Source organism: Rhineura floridana, chromosome 2, assembly GCF_030035675.1.
Source record: "Rhineura floridana isolate rRhiFlo1 chromosome 2, rRhiFlo1.hap2, whole genome shotgun sequence".
Lineage (NCBI taxonomy): Eukaryota > Metazoa > Chordata > Lepidosauria > Squamata > Rhineuridae > Rhineura > Rhineura floridana.
Window position 1 is genome coordinate 20,885,858 of NC_084481.1, and position 19,697 is coordinate 20,905,554.

At 40.8% G+C, this 19,697-nt stretch overlaps 1 protein-coding gene across 10 annotated transcripts in view; it reads left to right on the forward strand.

The window, feature by feature from the left end:
• SATB2 (SATB homeobox 2) overlaps positions 1–19,697 on the forward strand; it is a 198,332-nt gene that overhangs the window by 69,903 nt on the left and 108,732 nt on the right. For all 10 annotated transcript variants that reach the window (XM_061608085.1, XM_061608087.1, XM_061608082.1 and 7 more), the window contains 2 exons: positions 14,247–14,373; positions 15,052–15,175. In XM_061608085.1, the coding sequence (XP_061464069.1) occupies positions 14,247–14,373; positions 15,052–15,175 (251 nt within the window). The remainder of the gene's footprint in view (positions 1–14,246; positions 14,374–15,051; positions 15,176–19,697) is intronic.

Consider the following 19,697-nt stretch of genomic DNA (forward strand, 5'->3'; position numbering starts at 1 on the left):
TCATCCAGCCCACATTTAACTAGTTTGCTAAACAGAACATCATGGGGCACTTTGTCAAAAGCTTTGCTGAAGTCGAGATATATGATGTCCACAGCATTCCTGCAGTCTACAAGGGAGGTTACCTGATCAAAAAACGAGATAAGATTAGTTTGGCAGGATTTGTTCTTCATAAATCCATGTTGGCTCCTAGTAATCACTGCATTGTTTTCAAGTTGTTTACAGATTGACTGCTTTATTATCTGTTCCAGAGTTTTTCCAGGGATTGATGTTAGGCTGACTGGTCTGTAGTTCCCTGGTTCCTCCTTTTTGCCCTTTTTGAAGATAGGGATAATATTTGCTCTCCTCCAGTCATCCGGCACTTCACCAGTCCTCCATGATTTTGCAAAGATAATAGACAGCAGTTCTGTGAGTTCTTCAGCCAGTTCCTTCAATACTGTAGGATGCAGTTTATCGGGCCCTGCTGATTTGAACTCATTCAAAGTGATTAGGTATTCCTTGACTATTTGTGTATCAGTCTCAAGCTCCAATCCTGCCCCTTCCACTTCATGTTTCCTGGGAGGTTCATAGACCCTTTTTTGGGAGAAGACTGAGCCAAAGTAGGAATTGAGCACTTCTGCCTTTTCTTTGTCATCTGTTACCATTTTGCCATCCTCATTGAGTAGCTGTGCCACCGTTTCTTTTCTCTGTCTCTTACTATGGACATATCTGAAGAAAGCTTTTTTGTTGCTCCTTTTGAAAGTTACTTTTGTATTTTGTTTCTGTGGAAGACTTGCACCAAAAGAACACAGGAAGCTGCCCCAAACCTAGTCAGACCATTGGTCCATCCTAGTGCAGGATGGCTACAATGTTTAGCAGTGATTCTCCAGGGTTTCAGACAGGGGACATTCCTAGCCCTATGTGCAGATGCCGGGAATTGCACCTAGGGCCTTCTGTGTGCTCTACCACTGAGCTATGGCCCTCGGTGCTATATATGTTCACAGAATATCAATGTGAGCAGGCTGCCCTGCTTTATTCAATGGAAGGAGCAGCTTTCTGTGGATTGTCAGTTATGAGCACTTTCTTCAGGTAAGGGGGGCACAGTTATGTGGGAACTCTGTTTATACCAGAACTCAGAACTAGTTATGCTGCCACAATGGAATTGTGTTTGGTTCCTCCCAGTCTGTTCGTTCAGCTCCTTGGTTAATTTGTGTGGAATTCTGTGAACAGTTTACTCTTCTCCTATAAATACCCCCAATTCTTCATTTTTTCTGTGGCTTCCCTCCTGATAATTCCTACGGGGCACGGATATATTGGGGCATTTCTCTGAAGTAATACATTTAAGTGACCACAGTCAGGTTCTTCCTCAGAACTTTGAGACAGAACCTGCCTGGCATGTGATAGCAAAACTGTTTAGGAGGTGAAGGCTTTGGTTCTGTAGGAAGGGAGAAGTTAAGGGAGAATTGCATGCATACACATAAAGATCCATACACACCTCTGCCCAAGGTATAAATTAATGAAAAAATACCATCATGATAAACATCCTCTTAAATTTTTCTGATTTGATTATGACCAACCAATGTGTCTGTAGTACTCCCATGCAATCCCGTAGCACGTGTCCTACATGCCGGCCTGTATTGATGTGTATTGTTCAGTTTTAAATTGTGTGCCATTAACAGGAGAGGAAAAACAGAGGAGGACACTTTTTTGTAGTTGCACTGGCCAGTTTGAGAAATATGGCAAGTTATTAGATCCCTTCTTTATATTGATTGTATTTAAATCTGTCCTAAAGTTCATAATGAGAGCCAGTGTGGTGTAGTGGTTAAGGTGTTGGACTACAACCTGGGAGACCCGGGTTTGAATCTCCACACAGCCACGAAGCTCACTGGGTGACTTTGGGCCAGTCACTGCCTCTCAGCCTCAGAGGAAGGCAATGGTAACCCCCCTTTGAATACCGCTTACCATGAAAACCCTATTCATAGGGTCGCCATAAGTCGGAATCGACTTGAAGGCAATACAAAGTTTATAATGCAATATCTTGACCTGATGCCAGCGTATCTTGTCACAAGAAATCTTTTGCCACTGTAGGGGCAATTCTCTCTTTTATTGAAATGTTAGTTATAAGTGAACTCCAGTGCATTTTTTTTAGACAGTGGAAACAAATGTTAAGTTTGGGATGTTAAATTTGCTACTTTCATGGCGAAGGGTTTATATAGGCCTCCAGATTTATAATTAAACTGGCTGTTCTAGCTGGAGAATTGCATGTTCTTAATTCTTAAATTTAAATTCTGCTCAGTAACATTGAGCCCATATATGCAAAGGTGTAGGTTGGAACAGTCATTTAGTGATTAGAAAGCTTCCCAGTCCATCAAAGCTAAAAGTATCCCTGAAACGAATGCTGAATACTTATCCTGTAACTGAAGATCACCCTTCTGTTCAAGCACATTGGTTAGAGTGTTATTCACCAAGTGTGGATTTCCAGGTGTTTTGTAAATGCATATGTCACTGTTATCACGTTGTTTATTCCTGTTTGTCCACTAAATTTTTTATTACAGTGGACCTGAGGTGCTGCAGAGAATGTGGGGTGGGGATGGCTCCTTTTGTACTGACATTAACATAGTAATTTGCAGCACACAATAAACATAATCATAAATCAATATGTCAGTGGGTATAATGCTTTCCTTGGAGAGATATTATGAGGTTTAATTAATTAATGCTGGTAAAGTGTTTTGGGATCCAAAGCACTTTAGAACAGCAAAGGAGAGTTGAGTGACCCCACCCATTCATTCTTATCATGCAGCCAGTGTAGAACAACAAAGCTCCAGACCCTTTGTGGGATTCATTCAGTTGCTACACAAATATCTAACTATAATATACTGTATACAGAAAATAAGAGGGTCAATAAAACAAGTACCTCTTCATTAGAGAAAACCATTCTTTGTTGCAATTGATCAATGATGGAAAAATGGAGCTTCAGAACAGACACCATAGAATTATTATTCCAATCAAGCGGAGCATCTTCTACCTACCATTCTGAATGGCTTTTTTACACTAAGATGAGTTCTTTATTGCTAACTTCTCATTCTCTTTCCTCAAATACTGCCTATGCTTCAGAGAGTTGTTTTAAACTACAACACAAACCTGTGATGGGACAAGGAGGCACAAAAGGTCATTCACATGACTTTTTCTCCATGCTGCGGAAATCCATTAGTGAATGCCCTTGACCAAGATAGGTAAACAGAGCAGCATTTGAGAACATTTCTAAATTCTTTTATGCATGGAATTAGTGCAGTTGTGTATATAATGCAACATGGGAAGAAAGGCAAAGAAGTAACTGATGCTGTTTCTGTTTTCTGAAATAGTTCTAAAACATTTCCATACAAGATGCATCTCAGATACTGAGAGCAAATAAATGCTCAAATGTCCATTCAAGGTAGGATTTAGTGTTAGGAGAAATTTGATATTTTTGTTCTCTGTTTTTCCTCTGATCCCAAGCAAAGTGTGGCTTTACATACCAAACAATTAAAACAAACATCTAAAATGGGGCAGGACATCAGCAACATATTATCCCACTGCTGAAAGAATTGCACTGGCTGCCCCTTAGCTACTGGGCTAAGTTCAAGGTGCTGGTTTTGGTATAAAGCCCTATATAGCTTGGAACCTGTAATAGGGGGCACTCCCAGATGTAAAATAAATCACTGGCCAAAAGCTTGGATAAACAAGATAGTTTTCGGCTGGTGTTTAGTCATCCATGTGGCAGATCAAGTATCCCTTGGAAGGGTGTTCCATAAATGGAGTGCAGCCACCGAGAATGCCCCATCTTATATCCTCCTAGCTTTGACCAAAAATGGGACCACGAGCAGAGCAACTACTGCTGATCAAGTGTAACCAATTACCTTGGGAGGTGATGGACTCTCCAACCCTGGAGGCATTGAAGAGGCAGCTGGACGGGCACCTGTTTGGTATGCTTTAATTTGGATTCCTGCATTGAGCAGGGGGTTGGCCTTATAGGCCTCTTCCAACTCTATGATTCTATTATAACACACAGGTTGGCTGGTAAAAGGGGAGATGCTCTCTCACATACTTGGGTTCCAAGCTGTTTATGGCCTTTAACTCCACCTAGAGCACATTACAGCAATCTATTCAGGATGTTACCAGGACATGAGTCACTGAGGCCAAGTTTCTGTTAACACATCTGGTGCTTGAGAGGCTCTGTAATGTGTTTCTTGCTGAGAATCGATACTGAATGACTTTTTCTCTATGTTTGTTGACAGATTTCTTTTAGTGAGTGTGTACCGACTGAGCTTCACAAAGTTCTTGCTTCTGCAGATGTGTAAAATCTGAAATCGGAGCTGACCAAAACACACATGGGTGGGGGTTTCTTAGAATATGGAACATTTGTAGGACTTTGGGAGAATAGAGGTTTTTTGGGGGGTAACAGTTCATTTTTATGGAATTGGATAATGGATGATGTTGAAAAGATGGGCCACAGATATCTGTGGTGGTGTTAATCCATGCTTGTTTTAGAGATGCAGGTTTGAGAATATTAGAGCCCACTGATAGTTTTATGTGTGAGTTGTATGTCATGACATCAGTTTGCTTATATGTATAAACTTTACTAATAGTGTTTACACAAAAGTCTGCTTAATTAATGTTCTTGCTGATACTTCTTGCAGTAAATCAAGCAGTGATCCAGAGGTGAAGAATGACATTGCAGCATTAATTCCACATCATACCTTGCAACCACCTAATCAACCTCATGAGTGGAGCTCCCTGTGGTAACTTGTTTTGTCACTGGCTATTCAGACAGATTTAATTATGTTACTAAAAATCATTCACCCACTTGCAAACAAAAGGTTGCACTTGTATGCCTGAAGTATTATTCCTATGCCCACTTTCATAGGACAAACTTTTGAGCAGACATGTAGAACTGCACTTTAAATCTATATAAAACAAATGGATGGCCACTGGCAAATAGCTTACAAGAGGGTACCCTCCTGATGTTAATGGACTACATTTCCCATCATCCCTGACCATTGGTTATGCTGCCTCAGACTGATGGGAATTCTAGTCCAACAGCATCTCAAGGGCACTATCTTGACTATCCTTGGCTCACAGCATGCAACCTTGCCTACATGTTGTGTTTTGAACAGTCCTTTACAGAGGTGGCTGCATATATGAAGTCACCTTTTTATTAGAATTTATATCCTCTTCTATATTATATACGGAAGCAAAGACTCCTTTCTGGGTCTTGAGGTTATTGCATACAGAAAGAATAATCCTTCTTTTGTAGCATCTCTAAAGTAAGACTCATATGATTGAACATTGCAAGTAATGAACCAAATTTATTTTGTGTCATTCATTTCTGAATATATACTCCATTTTATAGCAGAAGCATTCAAATGTTAGTTCCCCAATGAGAATTTTAGCTTAATCCTAAGTATTTTGAAAGATATGGTACCCTACAAGAAAAATGTAACAGCATAATCAATGGATACACTTAAAATGAAGTCTATCACTTGTGTATGACTCTTTTAAGATGAAGTTTTAGACGGAGGACATGAGATTGCCCAATATTTTATGAGAACCATTTGCAGTGATTAGCAGCTTGTGCTTATTAAGAAACACTTGCTATTCCTTGCTAAACTCGTATCTGTTGCTTGAGTATGCAGGTTAACACTATTCTAATTCCAGATCTGTTGTTACTTTTAATATTGGTCTTGGGTCATGAAAGCAGGTATTTATTTTTATGTATTTAAAATATTTCTATCCTGCAGCTAGCCACAACATTTGAGAAGGGAGAATGATCATAAATTGGAACTATTATAGATCAAATCAGCAGAGAAGGGCAGAAAATGAATTCAAACAAAAGGCCTGGCAAAACAGAAAGGTCTTTACAGTATGCCAGAATGTCAATAAAGATGGGACAACTCTGGTCTTATGAGGAAAGGAGCTCCATAAGCTGGGCACCTCAACTGAAACAGTATATCACAGATCTGCTGAAAAGCAGCTTTCAGGAGCGCGTCATAATTCTTATGGGTTTAGTATGCATTTGGATCATTTGCTCACCTCTGCACTCATCCCATCTAGTGATAGGAGCAATGTTTGAATTAAGGGAGTTTGGAATACGCACTTCCCAAGTTTAAAAGGCCTCACCCCATTTTGAGTTAGGCCAGGTCCCCTTGAGTTCAGGTCTTCCTTGCAATGGCTTTTGCTGCTGCTAGGCAGCTCTTCTTGCCAGAAGTGCTAAGAACTCCTTCATTGTAGGGCTTCATTGGCAAGAAGGAGAGCTTATTAAGTATGGGCAAAGTCTTGACAGCTCTTTGCTTCACTAGAAATCCCCATGTTCAGGAGCACAATTTCCTGCTGGAGAGCACAAATATGTAGTATCCTTTGCTTCCAAGGCTGAGGAAACTACTGTCTCGTAGTGCAGGAAACACATGATGTGTGGTTTCAGAAACATCAATTCCAGTAAAGATGAGGGCTGTCAAGTCCTTTTGTGACTCCAGCAAGCTATCCCTGCTGTTGATGACTGCCTCTTTCTTCTTGAAAGCAAGGGTTTCTTTTAATGTTTTTGCTGAGAAGAGAGTGGAGAAGGTGTTCCTAATCCCCTTATTTTTTATGAGCTCTTCTTCCAAGTGCTAAAAAGGACTCTCAAACACTTAAAAAAATCCACAAGTAAAGCTCACAAACCATGACTGAAAATCAAAGTGAGCTAATCACTAATCACATAGCACTGGCTGAAAGAATAGTCTGCGTCTTCAGTACTGTAACAAAGAGAGAGGACTTGGAGCAGGTGTTAATGTGCAAAAAGCACTGAGCGTTATGGTAACACCTGTGTTTCTCTACTGTTGGCCAAGACAATTTCTTCTTCATTTGTAAGGAAGAAGAGAAAATCTAAAAGTAATGGTAGCACCAGACTTTCCTGTGAAGTATCTTGCATTGTCTTCTGCGCTGCTTTTGTACCAATTTCCTAAAACAGCTCCTAGTTCTGAATCTTCCGCTGCTTGAGGTTTTTCCCCCAGTGTTGTCACCTTTAAACTTTGGGGATAATATTGTTACAGAATTTCCTTTTGCTAATTGAAGAGAGAAGCATCCTGGGTAATATGACTAGGATAGCGGCTTAACATTGGACATGTGAATTTTATTCACATCATTATAATGCCCTGTGTACTTAAATATAGGAAGTCAGGTGACTTCCAGCACTGATACAATGCTTTCTGATTCTTTGCAGAACTTTTAAAAAGACAATATGGTTTAGTTGTGGGGTTTTTTGACACAATAGTAAGTAAACATGAAAAACTAGAATCACTCAGTTATATCCTGGGAGGAAAGTGGGATACAGATTTAATAAATAAATAAATAAATAAATATACAATGTAACAAATACATTATTATTAATATTATTAATATTACTAGAATTTATTACCGGCCCTTCACCCAAAGGTCCCAGAGTGAGATACAACAATTTTAAAACACATGATTAGAAACAGAAACAACCTAAACAACATCACAGAAAATAGGGTGGGTCCTAAAAATATACATCTCAGGTGTCAAAGGCCAGGGTAAAGAGGTGCGTCCTCAGCATTCGCTGAACGTTGTATAAAGGAGTTGCCAGACACACCTCGGTGGGAAGGGAGTTCCACGGCTTCGAGGCTGCCACAGAGAATGCCCTCTCCTGGGCTACCACCCCCTGAACTTCTGAGGGTGGTGGAACTACCAAAAGGGCCCCCTCTGCTTATCTCAATGCCTGAGAAGATCTGTAGGGAATAAGGTAGTCTTTCAGATATTCGGGACCTAAGTCATTTAGGGCTTTAAACATTAATGTGAACACCTTGAACTGGGCCCAGAAACAACCTGGCAACCAATGCAGCTGTTTTAAAACGGGTTATAGGAATTCTAAAGGGAACCCCAGCCAGTAGTCTGGCTGCTGCATTTTGCATGTAGAGCTCCATGTAGAGCGCATTGTAATAATCCAGTCTTGAAGTTACCAGAGCATTGAGCACTGTGGCCAAGTCTTCTCTGTCCAAAAGGGGCTGAAGCTGGCAAAAGACACTCCTAGTCACTGAAGTCACCTGAACAGTGTTGACGTTGGATGAAGCAGACCTGCTCCTTCCAGGAAAGAGCAATCCCATCCAGAACAGGCCATCTTCCCATCTGTGGACATGAGAACTATGGACATATAACACCTCTGTCTTTTCAGGATTCAGCCACATCCAGTCCCTCACTGCCTCCAAGCACTGGTTCAACACCTCAACTGCTTCTCATGATTCAGATGAAATAGAGAGGTAGAGCTAAGTGTCATCTGCATATTAATGGCACCTCACTCCAAATCTCCTGATTATTATTTATTTATTTATTACATTTGTATACCGCCCCATAGCTGGAGCTCTCTGGGTGGTTTACAACAATTAAAAACATTAAAAACAAACATACAAATTTAAAAACACATTTAAAAAAAACAATTTAAAAACACAGCTCCTAGTGGCTTCATATAGATGTTAACTAGCCATGGGGACAAGATGGAAGCCTGCAGAACATCACAGGATAATTCCCATGGTGCTGAACAGTAGTCTCCCATAATTCCTTTTTGGAAGCGACTCTGGCTGTATGAGCATAAACACTGAAGCACAGTGCCCCTAACCCCCACCTCTTTGAGACGTTCGGGAAGGATACATTGGTCAACAGTATCAAAAGCTGCTGAGAGATCGAGCAGGGTCGCATTCACCCTATCTCTCTCCAACAAATGTCATCAACCAGGGTGACCAAGGCAGTTTCAGTGCCATGACCAGGTGTGAAGCCAGACTGGAACAGATACAAGTAATCAGTTTCCTCCAAGCATGCTTAAAGCTAGACTGCCACCACCTTCTCAAGTACCTTGCCCCAAAGGGGGTTATTTGCCACTGGGTGATAGTTGTTAACACTTTGAAGCAGGGAGATCTTCTTAAGGAGGGAACACACCACCATGTCCTTCAAGGCAGATGATATCTCCCAGCGAAGCATTAATCCTTCCCTGGACCCACCCAGTCAGTTCCCTATGGCTAGTTCTCAGCAGCCAGGATGGGCAAGGGTCAACAGGGCAGGTGGTGGGCCCCACTTCTTCAAGCAGCTTGTCCACATCCTCAGGCCACAATAATTGAAACTGATCCAATACAGGTAGAACAGACAGTGCTCTGGATGCATAAATATGTCTCACATTCTGTTTGATATGATCTTAAATATAGTATTTACACGTCAGTAACAGAAGATGTTGCTAGTTCTATCCTATTAAAAGTTGAGATCAAACTTATATTTCATCCAGTAAGGGTTAGGGATTTATTTCAACTTGAACTTTATAATTCCAATAGGAAAGAAAAAGACTCAATTTCTATATGAACTTGGCTTTTTCCCATTCTTTTAATTTGGTCATATAGGCCATGGCCCATATTCTTTTTAACCACGCATCAGTGGAGGGTTGGTTAATCCTGCCTGCCTGCAAGTTATAGCAACTAGTCACATGGGCTACAGTTTATTTATTATTTATTTAGTTATTTATTATTTAATTTGTATCCCGCCCTTCCTCCCAGCAGGAGCCCAGGACGGCAAACAAAGCGCTAAAAATACTTTAAAACATCATAAAAGCAGATCTTAAAATACATTAAAACATAACAGCATTAAAAACATTTTTTAAAAAAAACAACTTTAAAAAAGGGTTAAAAACATTATTAAAAACTTATTAAGCAAATTTAAAAAATAAGCAGTTAAATGGGCTTTGAGAACTCCACTAGGTACTGTTTCGTTCAGATAACCAAGTAATATTGCTAAGAGATAATTCACTAATAGGCAAAAAACCTTGCGGTTTAAGAACGTACCTATAGCCCACAGATATTTCTATCAAACTTTAAAAAGCAGGGAAATTGGGCAGCTGTAGTGAATGCACCAGGGGAGCAGGAGACCTAACCTCCTGTCTGAGATATTGGACTGCCCTACAAATTTGTCAGAATGCAAAAACAATTTGGGTTGGTCTTTCACAGTCCAATCCACTTGCTGTGTATCTTGGAAGAATTTGGTAACATGTGCCTCTGAGCATATGGCGAGTGGTGGCAACACCTGCCATCTCCAAAGATAGAGAATTATATTTGTGTAGGTTTGTTGGTGATGTTCTTACTTTGCTTCTTTCCTGTGTTACTAATGTTTCTACAGAGAATCTAAATCTGACAAATTTATTTTATTAATTTCATAGCCTTTTTATTGGTCAATGTCATATGATGGTGCAGACAGCCTTTTGTGTTTCAAATTGGAGGTTATGTTCTATTTCTATTTTGGGTGCATTAACAGTTGAATCTGAAACTGCAGTTTGATGTAAAATCAGACTGATTACAATATGTTGCTACTTCATCAATGACTCTTAGCTGTGGGGAAAAAGAGGATGCATGTTTTCAGCCTGCTATGTTTAAACCACTTCATTTAAGGCAAGGTGGGCATGGTCAATTAAAAACATAGAGCACATCTAGAATATTGCTAGAATATATTTCACCTCCCACTGTTTTATCTTGTGCAAATTGAGACGCTCCTGCGGTCCACTGGAGACTATTCTGCAGAAGTCAGTGCAATTATTCCACAATTATGTTTGGAGTTTTTTTTAGTGCAAATGTTGCTCTACTTCACATATTCACAGAAATAGAAACAAAAGAAAATGATTTCCTATAGGAAACTTCACTAAAATTGCAAAGTAAATCAGACATACTTAAAGTGACCATCTGAACTATATTGTCTTCCTCCCTATGTTGTCTTCCTCCTATGTTGCTTCCTCCCTGCTGAAACAAGATCAGCACAGCACATGTCTTCTTTCTATTCTTTGGGCTGATTGCAGGTGTTGCCACCACTCACCATATGCTCAGAGGCACATGTTACTAAATTCTTGCAAGCTAAACCAGTCTGGCCACTGAAGCTCTGTCAGTGGAATAGCAGTCTCCTCTCAGCACCCTTCACAAACTACACTTCCCAGGATTCTCTGAGGGAAGCCATGACTGTCTCAAGTGAAATCAAAGTCTGGTGTGGGTGTGGCCCCCTGATTAGCCAAGCCCAGCAGCTGTGAGGCTTTTAGAACACTTACAGTTGGTTCTTACTGAGCATGCCCCACGTTATCATAGGCTTCCAGCCAAAATTCTTAAATTAGTTAAAAATCAGCCAGGCATTTTTTTACCTTTTAAACTGCAGAAGATGAAGGTCAGAGTATGGGGCAAGGTCAGTATTAGGATTACAGGTACTCTGTGAACATGGCTGAATTTTAATGAATTTCAACAGATTATGAGAACTCTCAGAGAAAAAAGTCCAAAAGGGCTCTGAGGTTTTTTTCTCTCTTTTTAGACTTTGAACTCACGATTCTCTCTGACTGTTTCGTGTATTGCCATGAAAATTGAGAGGGTTGTTAAGTAAGCGTTTCTGAGTTCAGAACTATAAGTTTTGTATGGTTTTGTTTTGAAATGCACTTATGGGAAGCATCCGAATGGCATGGGGGGTATTTTCAATTTAACATTGCGGAATGTGAAAAACCCACGCTGGCTATAGTATACAGCCACTCTCGTGGCTGTATAATTAGATATGTCATGACTGATAATACTGGAATTTCCTGGTTTTGGGTCAGGTCCACAAAATATTTCACATTTCATCTTTATTCACATATTTTATCTTGCTTATTACCTATTAGAATAAATGAGAGACATTACTCTGTAGTGCAGACCTTGGCAGCCATTTCTTATTAAGCGTATTTATGTATTACATACTTACAAATGTGTGTTATGTATTTCTTATTGTCCTAACAGAGTAGCAAGGACTTATTCCCATAGTCATCTGGAGCACTACAGTTGTCTGTAGTTCAGGCCTTTAGAATGAATAGACCACATGTTCATCCTCACCATGATACCTTTATGATTAACTTGGCAGATCTTTCTCAGTCTCATAGTGTAAAATAATGTTCTAATAATGTAATAATGTAATGGGAAAATTAGATATACAGTAGGGCCCCACTCATATGGCGGGTTACGTTTCGGACCCCTGCTGAAAAGCAAAAACCACAGAAAAGCAGAAGTAATTGAATAGAATGGTATGCGACACCCGAAAACTGCCATAAAAGCAGAACAAGCGCCGTGTGAGTGGGGCTTTAGTCTAATTGCATCTAACTGAGACTGCCACATTAGCGAAGCACTGTAAAGCGGGGCCCTACTGTAAAAAAACCTGGAGGATTCTCAGTAACAAGTTTCATATAAATAGAAAGGGATCTTGGATAACTTTTTTTATTCCAAAATTTGCAAGTGTCGGTGTACTATTTGTGTGTGTGTAGAAAGCCAGTTTGAGGGTTCTTTCACCTTTATGTGAAAACTGTATCCATGAAGAAATGCAGCCTTTGTGTTGGCAAGGGGAACATGGTATGAAGATCCAGCTCTGAAGACATACAGCATTGTGAATAGGTTTTTTGTGTTATTGTGCAGGATCAGAGTCTCAGCACTATTTATACTGTAGGATATTCTGCACCAGATTGTGAATCTTAATACTGGAACAGTGGCATGATTTTAATGTTTTTGTTCTCTTTATGCCTGTTTTAAACACTTTATGTCGAGCAATAGATACTCATTTTTCTTCTCTTTGGCAGTCTTTCCAGAAGTGTTTTGACCCTCAAATACCAAGGAGTGTATTCCAAAACACTTTGTTATGAGGCGTCTGTTAATTTAGCCTTGTATGTCAGTGGAATGTGTCGAAGTAAAGACTAGTTTTATTCTTCTCAATTTTGTTGTTTCTGAAATGTCAAAATTAGCAAGCTTTTGTTCCAGTTTATACAGGAATAAGTAAAACATTACTGAACTATTACTGTTTTAGTGATCTCTTGTTACAGTCTTGGTGTTGGCCATCATAACTGGGATGCTTTTTGTCTTTTCTGGTAGTGGGGCAGACCTCATTAACTCCTGTTGGGTAGAATGAGGAAGGCTGTTGCTTCCAGTTTGCACCAGTCTGTCTCTGATTAGTAGCGGCAAAAAGCAGAAATGGTATTGGAGCATCAGGAACGAGTACTTGAGTTGGTGGTGGTTTCCATCAGCATGCTTATACACAAGATTTTTTTTAGTTTGCTTTTTTCCATTTCAAAAAATCACAATAACTTGTAGATAGAATATGTTTGTTCCCTCCCAAGTGTATAACTTGGGGAAATACTTCCTTGTTTTATTTCTGCTCTCTCCTGGTATTCTATAACTCCATATAACCCCAAACAGTATTTGTCCAAGCACCAAAGAAATGATAAAGAAGATCACTTTAGGTATGCTAGACTCTCCAAACATAAGTGGGTAAGAGAGATGGGTGGGATAGGGGCTGTAACCAATCATCAGAAGAAAAATTAAATGGACAGACTCGCATGTAACAGTAAGCAATGGTTTAGTGCAATGGTTCCCAAACTTTCCCCCACACAGACCTCTTGAAAATTGCTGAGGTTCTTGGTGGACCACTTAATGATTTTTCTGTTTGTTGTAGCAATTTTAATTCCACAGGATTCAAATTGTGATAAAATAAAATGCTATATAAGAAATGAAAGAAGCAATTCAAACATTGAAATCAATATGAATTCGGCATTCAAATATTCAAATCAATATGAATATTCAATGTGATGGATGCGCCATCTTCCATCTTGAGCCACAAATCCACAGACACACTATGGACCACCTGAATGAAGATTGTGGACCACTGGCGGTCCATGGACCACAGTGTAGGAACCCCTGGTTTAGTACTATGGGTCAAGGTAGAATTATCCCAAGCAAAGTCTTCGGCGCATGCATTCTTCCTTCCTTGTTCTCCCATGTGGCTGTGGGAGAAAGACTCATGCAGCTTTTACTTTCAGTTTCAAAGAATCCTGGTTTAGCATTGCATATGAATCAGAGGTTATGGTTTAAAATAAACATCAGTGAGTTTCTAAACAAGCCGCTTTCAAACCATGGGTTATAAAGTTTGCTTGTTTCACTAGCCAGAATTTGTTTTGAACCGTAATCTCTGCTCCATATGTAACAACAAGATAGGATACTTTGAAACTGGACATGAACACAACAGAAGTCCTCTGGACCATGGAGGAATGGGAAAGATAGCACATGAGCTCAAGGCTTCACTCTGGCTTGTTCTAGCTCATGCGTAATTTAGCATTACGCATGAGCCAGCAACCCTCAACTCCCTGAACAAATAATCAGATAATTTAGCAAACTGCAAATATATACAGTATTGATGCATGTGTTTATTCCATTCTTTCATTTCAGGTATAATCAAACTCGGGAAGTGGAATCCTCTTCCGCTTAGTTATGTAACAGATACACCCGATGCTACAGTAGCCGACATGTTACAAGATGTCTATCATGTTGTGACATTGAAAATTCAATTACAAAGGTGGGTACTTCTGAACATCTGCCCTCCTCTGAGCTGCTCTGTCGATCACAGTATTACTACTGAGATTAGCACATCCTGTCTTCATTTATTTCTGAGCTTTTGTTGCAATGGAAAGCAAAATGCAGGAAGAGTGCTTCACCTGGCAGCTCTTCTTGGCCAATATTCTGTTTCAATATGATACTGGAGTAGAGACAAACTTAGTCAATCACTTAAAGAGCTTTAAAGGAGAACTTTCCACAGTTCCCCATTTTATAGTTCCTCAAGGCCTGATTAAACGCTTAGCATATTATATTAGACAAATAAACACCTTTGCTCTTTCTAGGATTTACTCAGAAATTCAGATCTAGGATTTGGATTGTAAGGCTCGAGTCCTTAATGTTGCCTTTTGCTGAAAACTTGTTTCAGACAGAGGCAGGGAATATAGTAATTGCTCCAGATTGAGGCTGCAGTCCTGCATTCACTGGCTTGTGCTTAGTTCTATTCCGTTCAGGACTGTAGCTGGAGGAAATGGCTGTACAATGGGAGGGAATACTCACATTAAAAAGCTGAAAGACCCAAGCATGGGATTCTGACTTGTGTCTTGGTTCACAGAGCTTTATAGTTCTTCCATGTAAAGAGCAGCTCTCCTTACAGGTGATGTTTTCCATCTGTTTATTCTGCTGTTCTCTGTTTTCACAGTTGTTCAAAGCTGGAAGATTTGCCAGCAGAGCAGTGGAACCATGCCACAGTCCGCAATGCCTTAAAGGAGTTGCTCAAAGAGATGAATCAGAGCACGTTAGCCAAAGAATGCCCTCTCTCCCAGGTCAGTGCTTCTATCAGTGGCAGAGGCACCTGTCTCTATGAAATCCTTAAGTTGTATTAGAACAAACATGAACACACACACATGAAAAAAATCTATTCCTTTTTTTAAAGGAAAATGTATTTGCAGGGATTGTAAGGGCAGGACCATTGGCAGGTTTGGTGGAGGGGGGGAAGTGAATTGCTCTCCTCAGTGTTCTTTGGACTCCACCGCATGTTTGGATCTGAAGCATGTGTTGCCTGCTTTACCTTTAACCTTTCTTCCTGCTTATTGTGTTCTTAGCTAGTCTATAGTCACATGCTGCCTGAATTGGATGACACTATCTGAGATACACATTATATTCAGAGAAGTAGGATGTAAAATCTCAGAATAAACAGAAGCCTTTTCCTTCCAAACATTAAAAAAATAAAATGTGCAAGTCAGTATTGTCACGGTGTTTATAAACTGAAATTGAATCACAAATATATTGGTCACTAATACAGTATGTTCTTATTTGCCAAGCTTAAAATACATACTAGTTTGCATTGTAAACAATGTATATATAGCAGTATTTACAGGATTAGTAAAACAGGCTACTGTTGTTTTGAGATTTTGTATCCTGTCTGCAGAATTGTAGATGGTGGTCTCTTTTAAAACAATTTTTGAGGTTGTCTTTCAAATGTGACAAATGTAACCCAAGCAATGACAGCAGTGGAGCCTGAAGATTGATGAGTGATGTGTGACTGCTTAAGCCAGGGCTTCTCAAGTTGGGTCCCAACATGTTTCTAGATGGGTCACACAATTAGTCTTCCTTCCTTCCTTCCTTCCTTCCTTCCTTCCTTCCTTCCTTCCTTCCTTCCTTCCTTCCTTCCTTCCTTCCTTCCTTCCTTCCTTCTGTGTCAAGCTTAAATTCCATTCAAATACATGCTGCCTATATATTTCTAGATTAACATTTGAAAATGAAAAAATGAAATACCGATGTGGTTAGTGTCCCAACTATTGATGGGAAGTTATTGCGTTTTCTGATGCAGAGGGGGAAAGTAGACTCAACAGATGGAGCTAGTTTACAAATAGGTCCCCCTTCATAATGTTTGAGAAGCGCTGACTTGGGCTCTCCCTATAGCTTTGGCAGGAGCAGGAGCCCCAAATGAAAACATGCTTGTGGGCCTCCCAGAGGCATATAGTTGGCTACTGTGGGGGAAGCAGAATGCTGGACTAGATAGGCCTTTGTCTCTTACTTTAAACATGCAGATGAAGCATGTGGTACAGTCATGGAAAGGTCATGGCACCTCCGACTGCAGGTGAGGGATTGCATGTTTACTCTTTCCACAATATACAAAACAGTTTTTGCAACAGAAGCTTACCTTGTCATAGGTTTAAACATTTCTCCCTGATAAGTTAGCATTCTAATGCTGGAAGGTTTTCTCTTTTGTGAAGAAGAATTAAAATATGTGAAGGAGCTGGCATAGTTTATTTTCATTTCTTTTCCTCCCATTGTTTGCAAAGGGAGGGAAATTGGCTTTGAAAAACTGCAAAAGAATGGAGGAGTGCAAGAGCTTTCCTCCACCCTCACTCAGTAGCTGTTAGTGGGGCAGCAGTGCTTACCTGACTTTCCATCACTGCCTTTGTGGTGGCTTACCATGAGGAGGAAGGAGGGAGGTCAGCATGGTGCAAACGCACCAGTAGAGTCAGTCTGGTGCTGTCGTTGGTGCATTTGTACCATACCTGCCTCACTGCTGCCTTGCCCTTCCCAGTTAGCACAGCAATGATGGTGATGAGAGGTCAGGTGAGTGCCACCGCCCCTGTTGACCACACTTCCACCCTGCCAGTGTGAGCCTGGCAAGGCACTGGATGAGGTGGATGGAGCTGCCTTTGGGTTTCCCATCCTTCCTCAATGTAGCGTTGCATCCTTAGTGTAAAAAGGCTACCACCAAGTTTATGCCATGTGTAAAACAAATCCAAATTTCCAGAATAAGCTCAGAGAATCCATAACAAGCAAAGTGGAAACATCCAATGTATTATATTTTGCATTATTTCTATTCACATAGAATCCCAAGATCCATAAGGAAACCTTCCACTAGCAAAGCTATTTCATGAAAGCTGGCAAGTGTGTATATTTATGTATTCATTTAAAGAATTTTTGCACTTGAAAAAAGAGCTTTCCCCCACACCAACACACACTGGCTTCCAGAGTGGCTAACAAATATCAGTGATATGGCAGTCCCTGCCCTTAGGCACAGCAGGAGCTTGTTTTTCAGCAGGGCCAGTGGAGACACCCTGCAGTTCCATCTCTTCTTCTGCTGTGGCCTGATGGAAGTGTATGCATAAAGGCATGCACACACACTTAACATGGTTGTCCTAACGTGTTCTAAATGCAGTTTAGGAGTGTGCTTTTTAAATCTACGGTTACTTATTGTTTGGAAACTCCTTTGTACATACCCTGAATCAGAGCTTGGAAAAGTTACTTTTTAGAACTACAACTCCCATCAGCCCAATCCAGTGGCCATGCTGGCTGGGGCTGATGGGAGTTGTAGTTTAAAAAAGTAACTTTTCCAAGCTCTGCCCTGAATGATAATCTTATATGCTGAATACTCTGCCTCCAATGTAGGAGTTCCTGCAGAAAGTGAATGGGTTGCATCCATACTTCACAGTCTGTAAATGAAAGGGTGCCTTCTGTCCATGGAAGACTTTTGATCCAGCAGAAGCCCCCCAATCCTCCTGAGTAGATTTTTGGAGGGCACAGAGGGCTGAAGGGGGAATCAGCAGAAGTCTCAATCCCCTCCCTCCTTCCACTGGCAGGAGTGTCTCCGCATACTAGTGTTTAAATCTGTGGTTTAAAATGGAAGGCATGTCTATACTTTTGTACAGCCCACATCATTCTGCAATTCTGGTGGTTCAACATTTTCAAGCTTCTCCAACATTCCTGTCCTCCAAATCTGATGGTTGTTTTCCTTTTACCATTGGCTTTGTTTGCACATCATGATAAGCCAGGGTTGCTGAACTATTGTGGTTTACCAGGAACAAGCAGTGTGCTAATGCACACACCCTAATTTCTCCCACTTTGTACCTCTCCTGTAAGCAGGAAAAACAAACCACCAAGATGTAATTAACTTTGGCTTCTCATCATGTCCTAATGCAGAATCCTGTGTTTTCCCCCTTTCCCTAACAAGCCAGGAGTGCTAGCCAGCCTTAAACCATGGCTTCTCGGTTTACAAAGTGGGACCAGTGGGGTGTGTGCACCAGCATGCTGCTTGTTCATAGCACACCATGGTCAGCCAGAATCCTCGATCTTCATCTCATGTGAATGTAGCTACTGTGTCCACCGACTTCAGAATTATACCATGGAACTTCTCTTGTCCCTGGAGATGAGTGAATGGGATATTTTTGTCTGGCATCTCCTAGATTGTCTGTTTACTGTATTTCTTTTTAAATCTGTCAGGTAAATGTATAGTTGCTCACTGAAAACAGTATGGCTGACAAACTCATCGTGAATTTGTTTCACCTATGCGTGCACACAAGCTGGGTAGGCTTTTTTGGTAATAGGCTTTTTTGGTAATAGGCTTTTTTTTGCAGGGGAAGAGGAGGAAAAAAGTGTTCTGTCCCTGGCAGTGGCCCCTGCTGTGGGACAGGGTTAAAGGTCAAATGAGGTCTTGTACTAGGCACAAAGTCCAGGGATACTAGCCCATGTACCACTAGCACCAATTTCAGATCCGGGGAACAAAGTCAGGTCAAGCAAAAGTTAAATTTGCTTGTAGCAAGCAAGATCAGGCAAAGCAAAGAGGTCAAAGTCCACAAGGCAGATAAACAAGGTGGGTAGCACCTTGGATAGCTCCAAGTGGAGCCCAGACTGAAAATTGGACAAAGCAGCACTGAATGTTACTTCTGCATACCCTGAGTGAGCCTCAAATAGGACTGCAGTTTCCTTTGAGCAACTAGCTCCACTCCTGATCAGTCTGCTCTTAAAACAGCCTAGTCTGCTTTAGGAGCCATAGACTTCGGTGGCATGGAGAGGGATGTGGTTCTACTATGGTCTTTAAGCTTCAGTCCTTGGTGTCTGAAGAAGGAGTCTGAAGAACCTCTCTTCAGACTGGAGAGGTCCTGGCATCACAAGCCCCTCTGCTGCTGGAACTCCTGAGAGGAGGGAATGTCAAAAGCTGGTTCTGAGGGCATATGATTTCCTGGTCCAACATGTCCTCTGTATACCTGGCCTCTTCCTCTGAGAATGGAGAGCCGGAGCCCTGGGTCATGCAAGGTAGAATATGCTCCACTCAGCCAGTCCATCTGAATTAGTGTTCAGTGTTCAATCACATTTTTGTTCACTGTTGAATCTTAACCCTAGCACAGTTGTACTGGTTCCCAGATGTTTTCAATGTAGGCATGGTAGATCAGTTGTATATTGTATTAGTCAAGTCAGCACAACACATAGCAAACAAGTAGTGTAGTGTATATTTGGCCCGTCCCATCCTGTGGAACTGCGCATACACTGTGAAAGATTAGTATATGTAACAATGGCACTAATGATGGCTCTCTTTTTTCTTTTCTCACT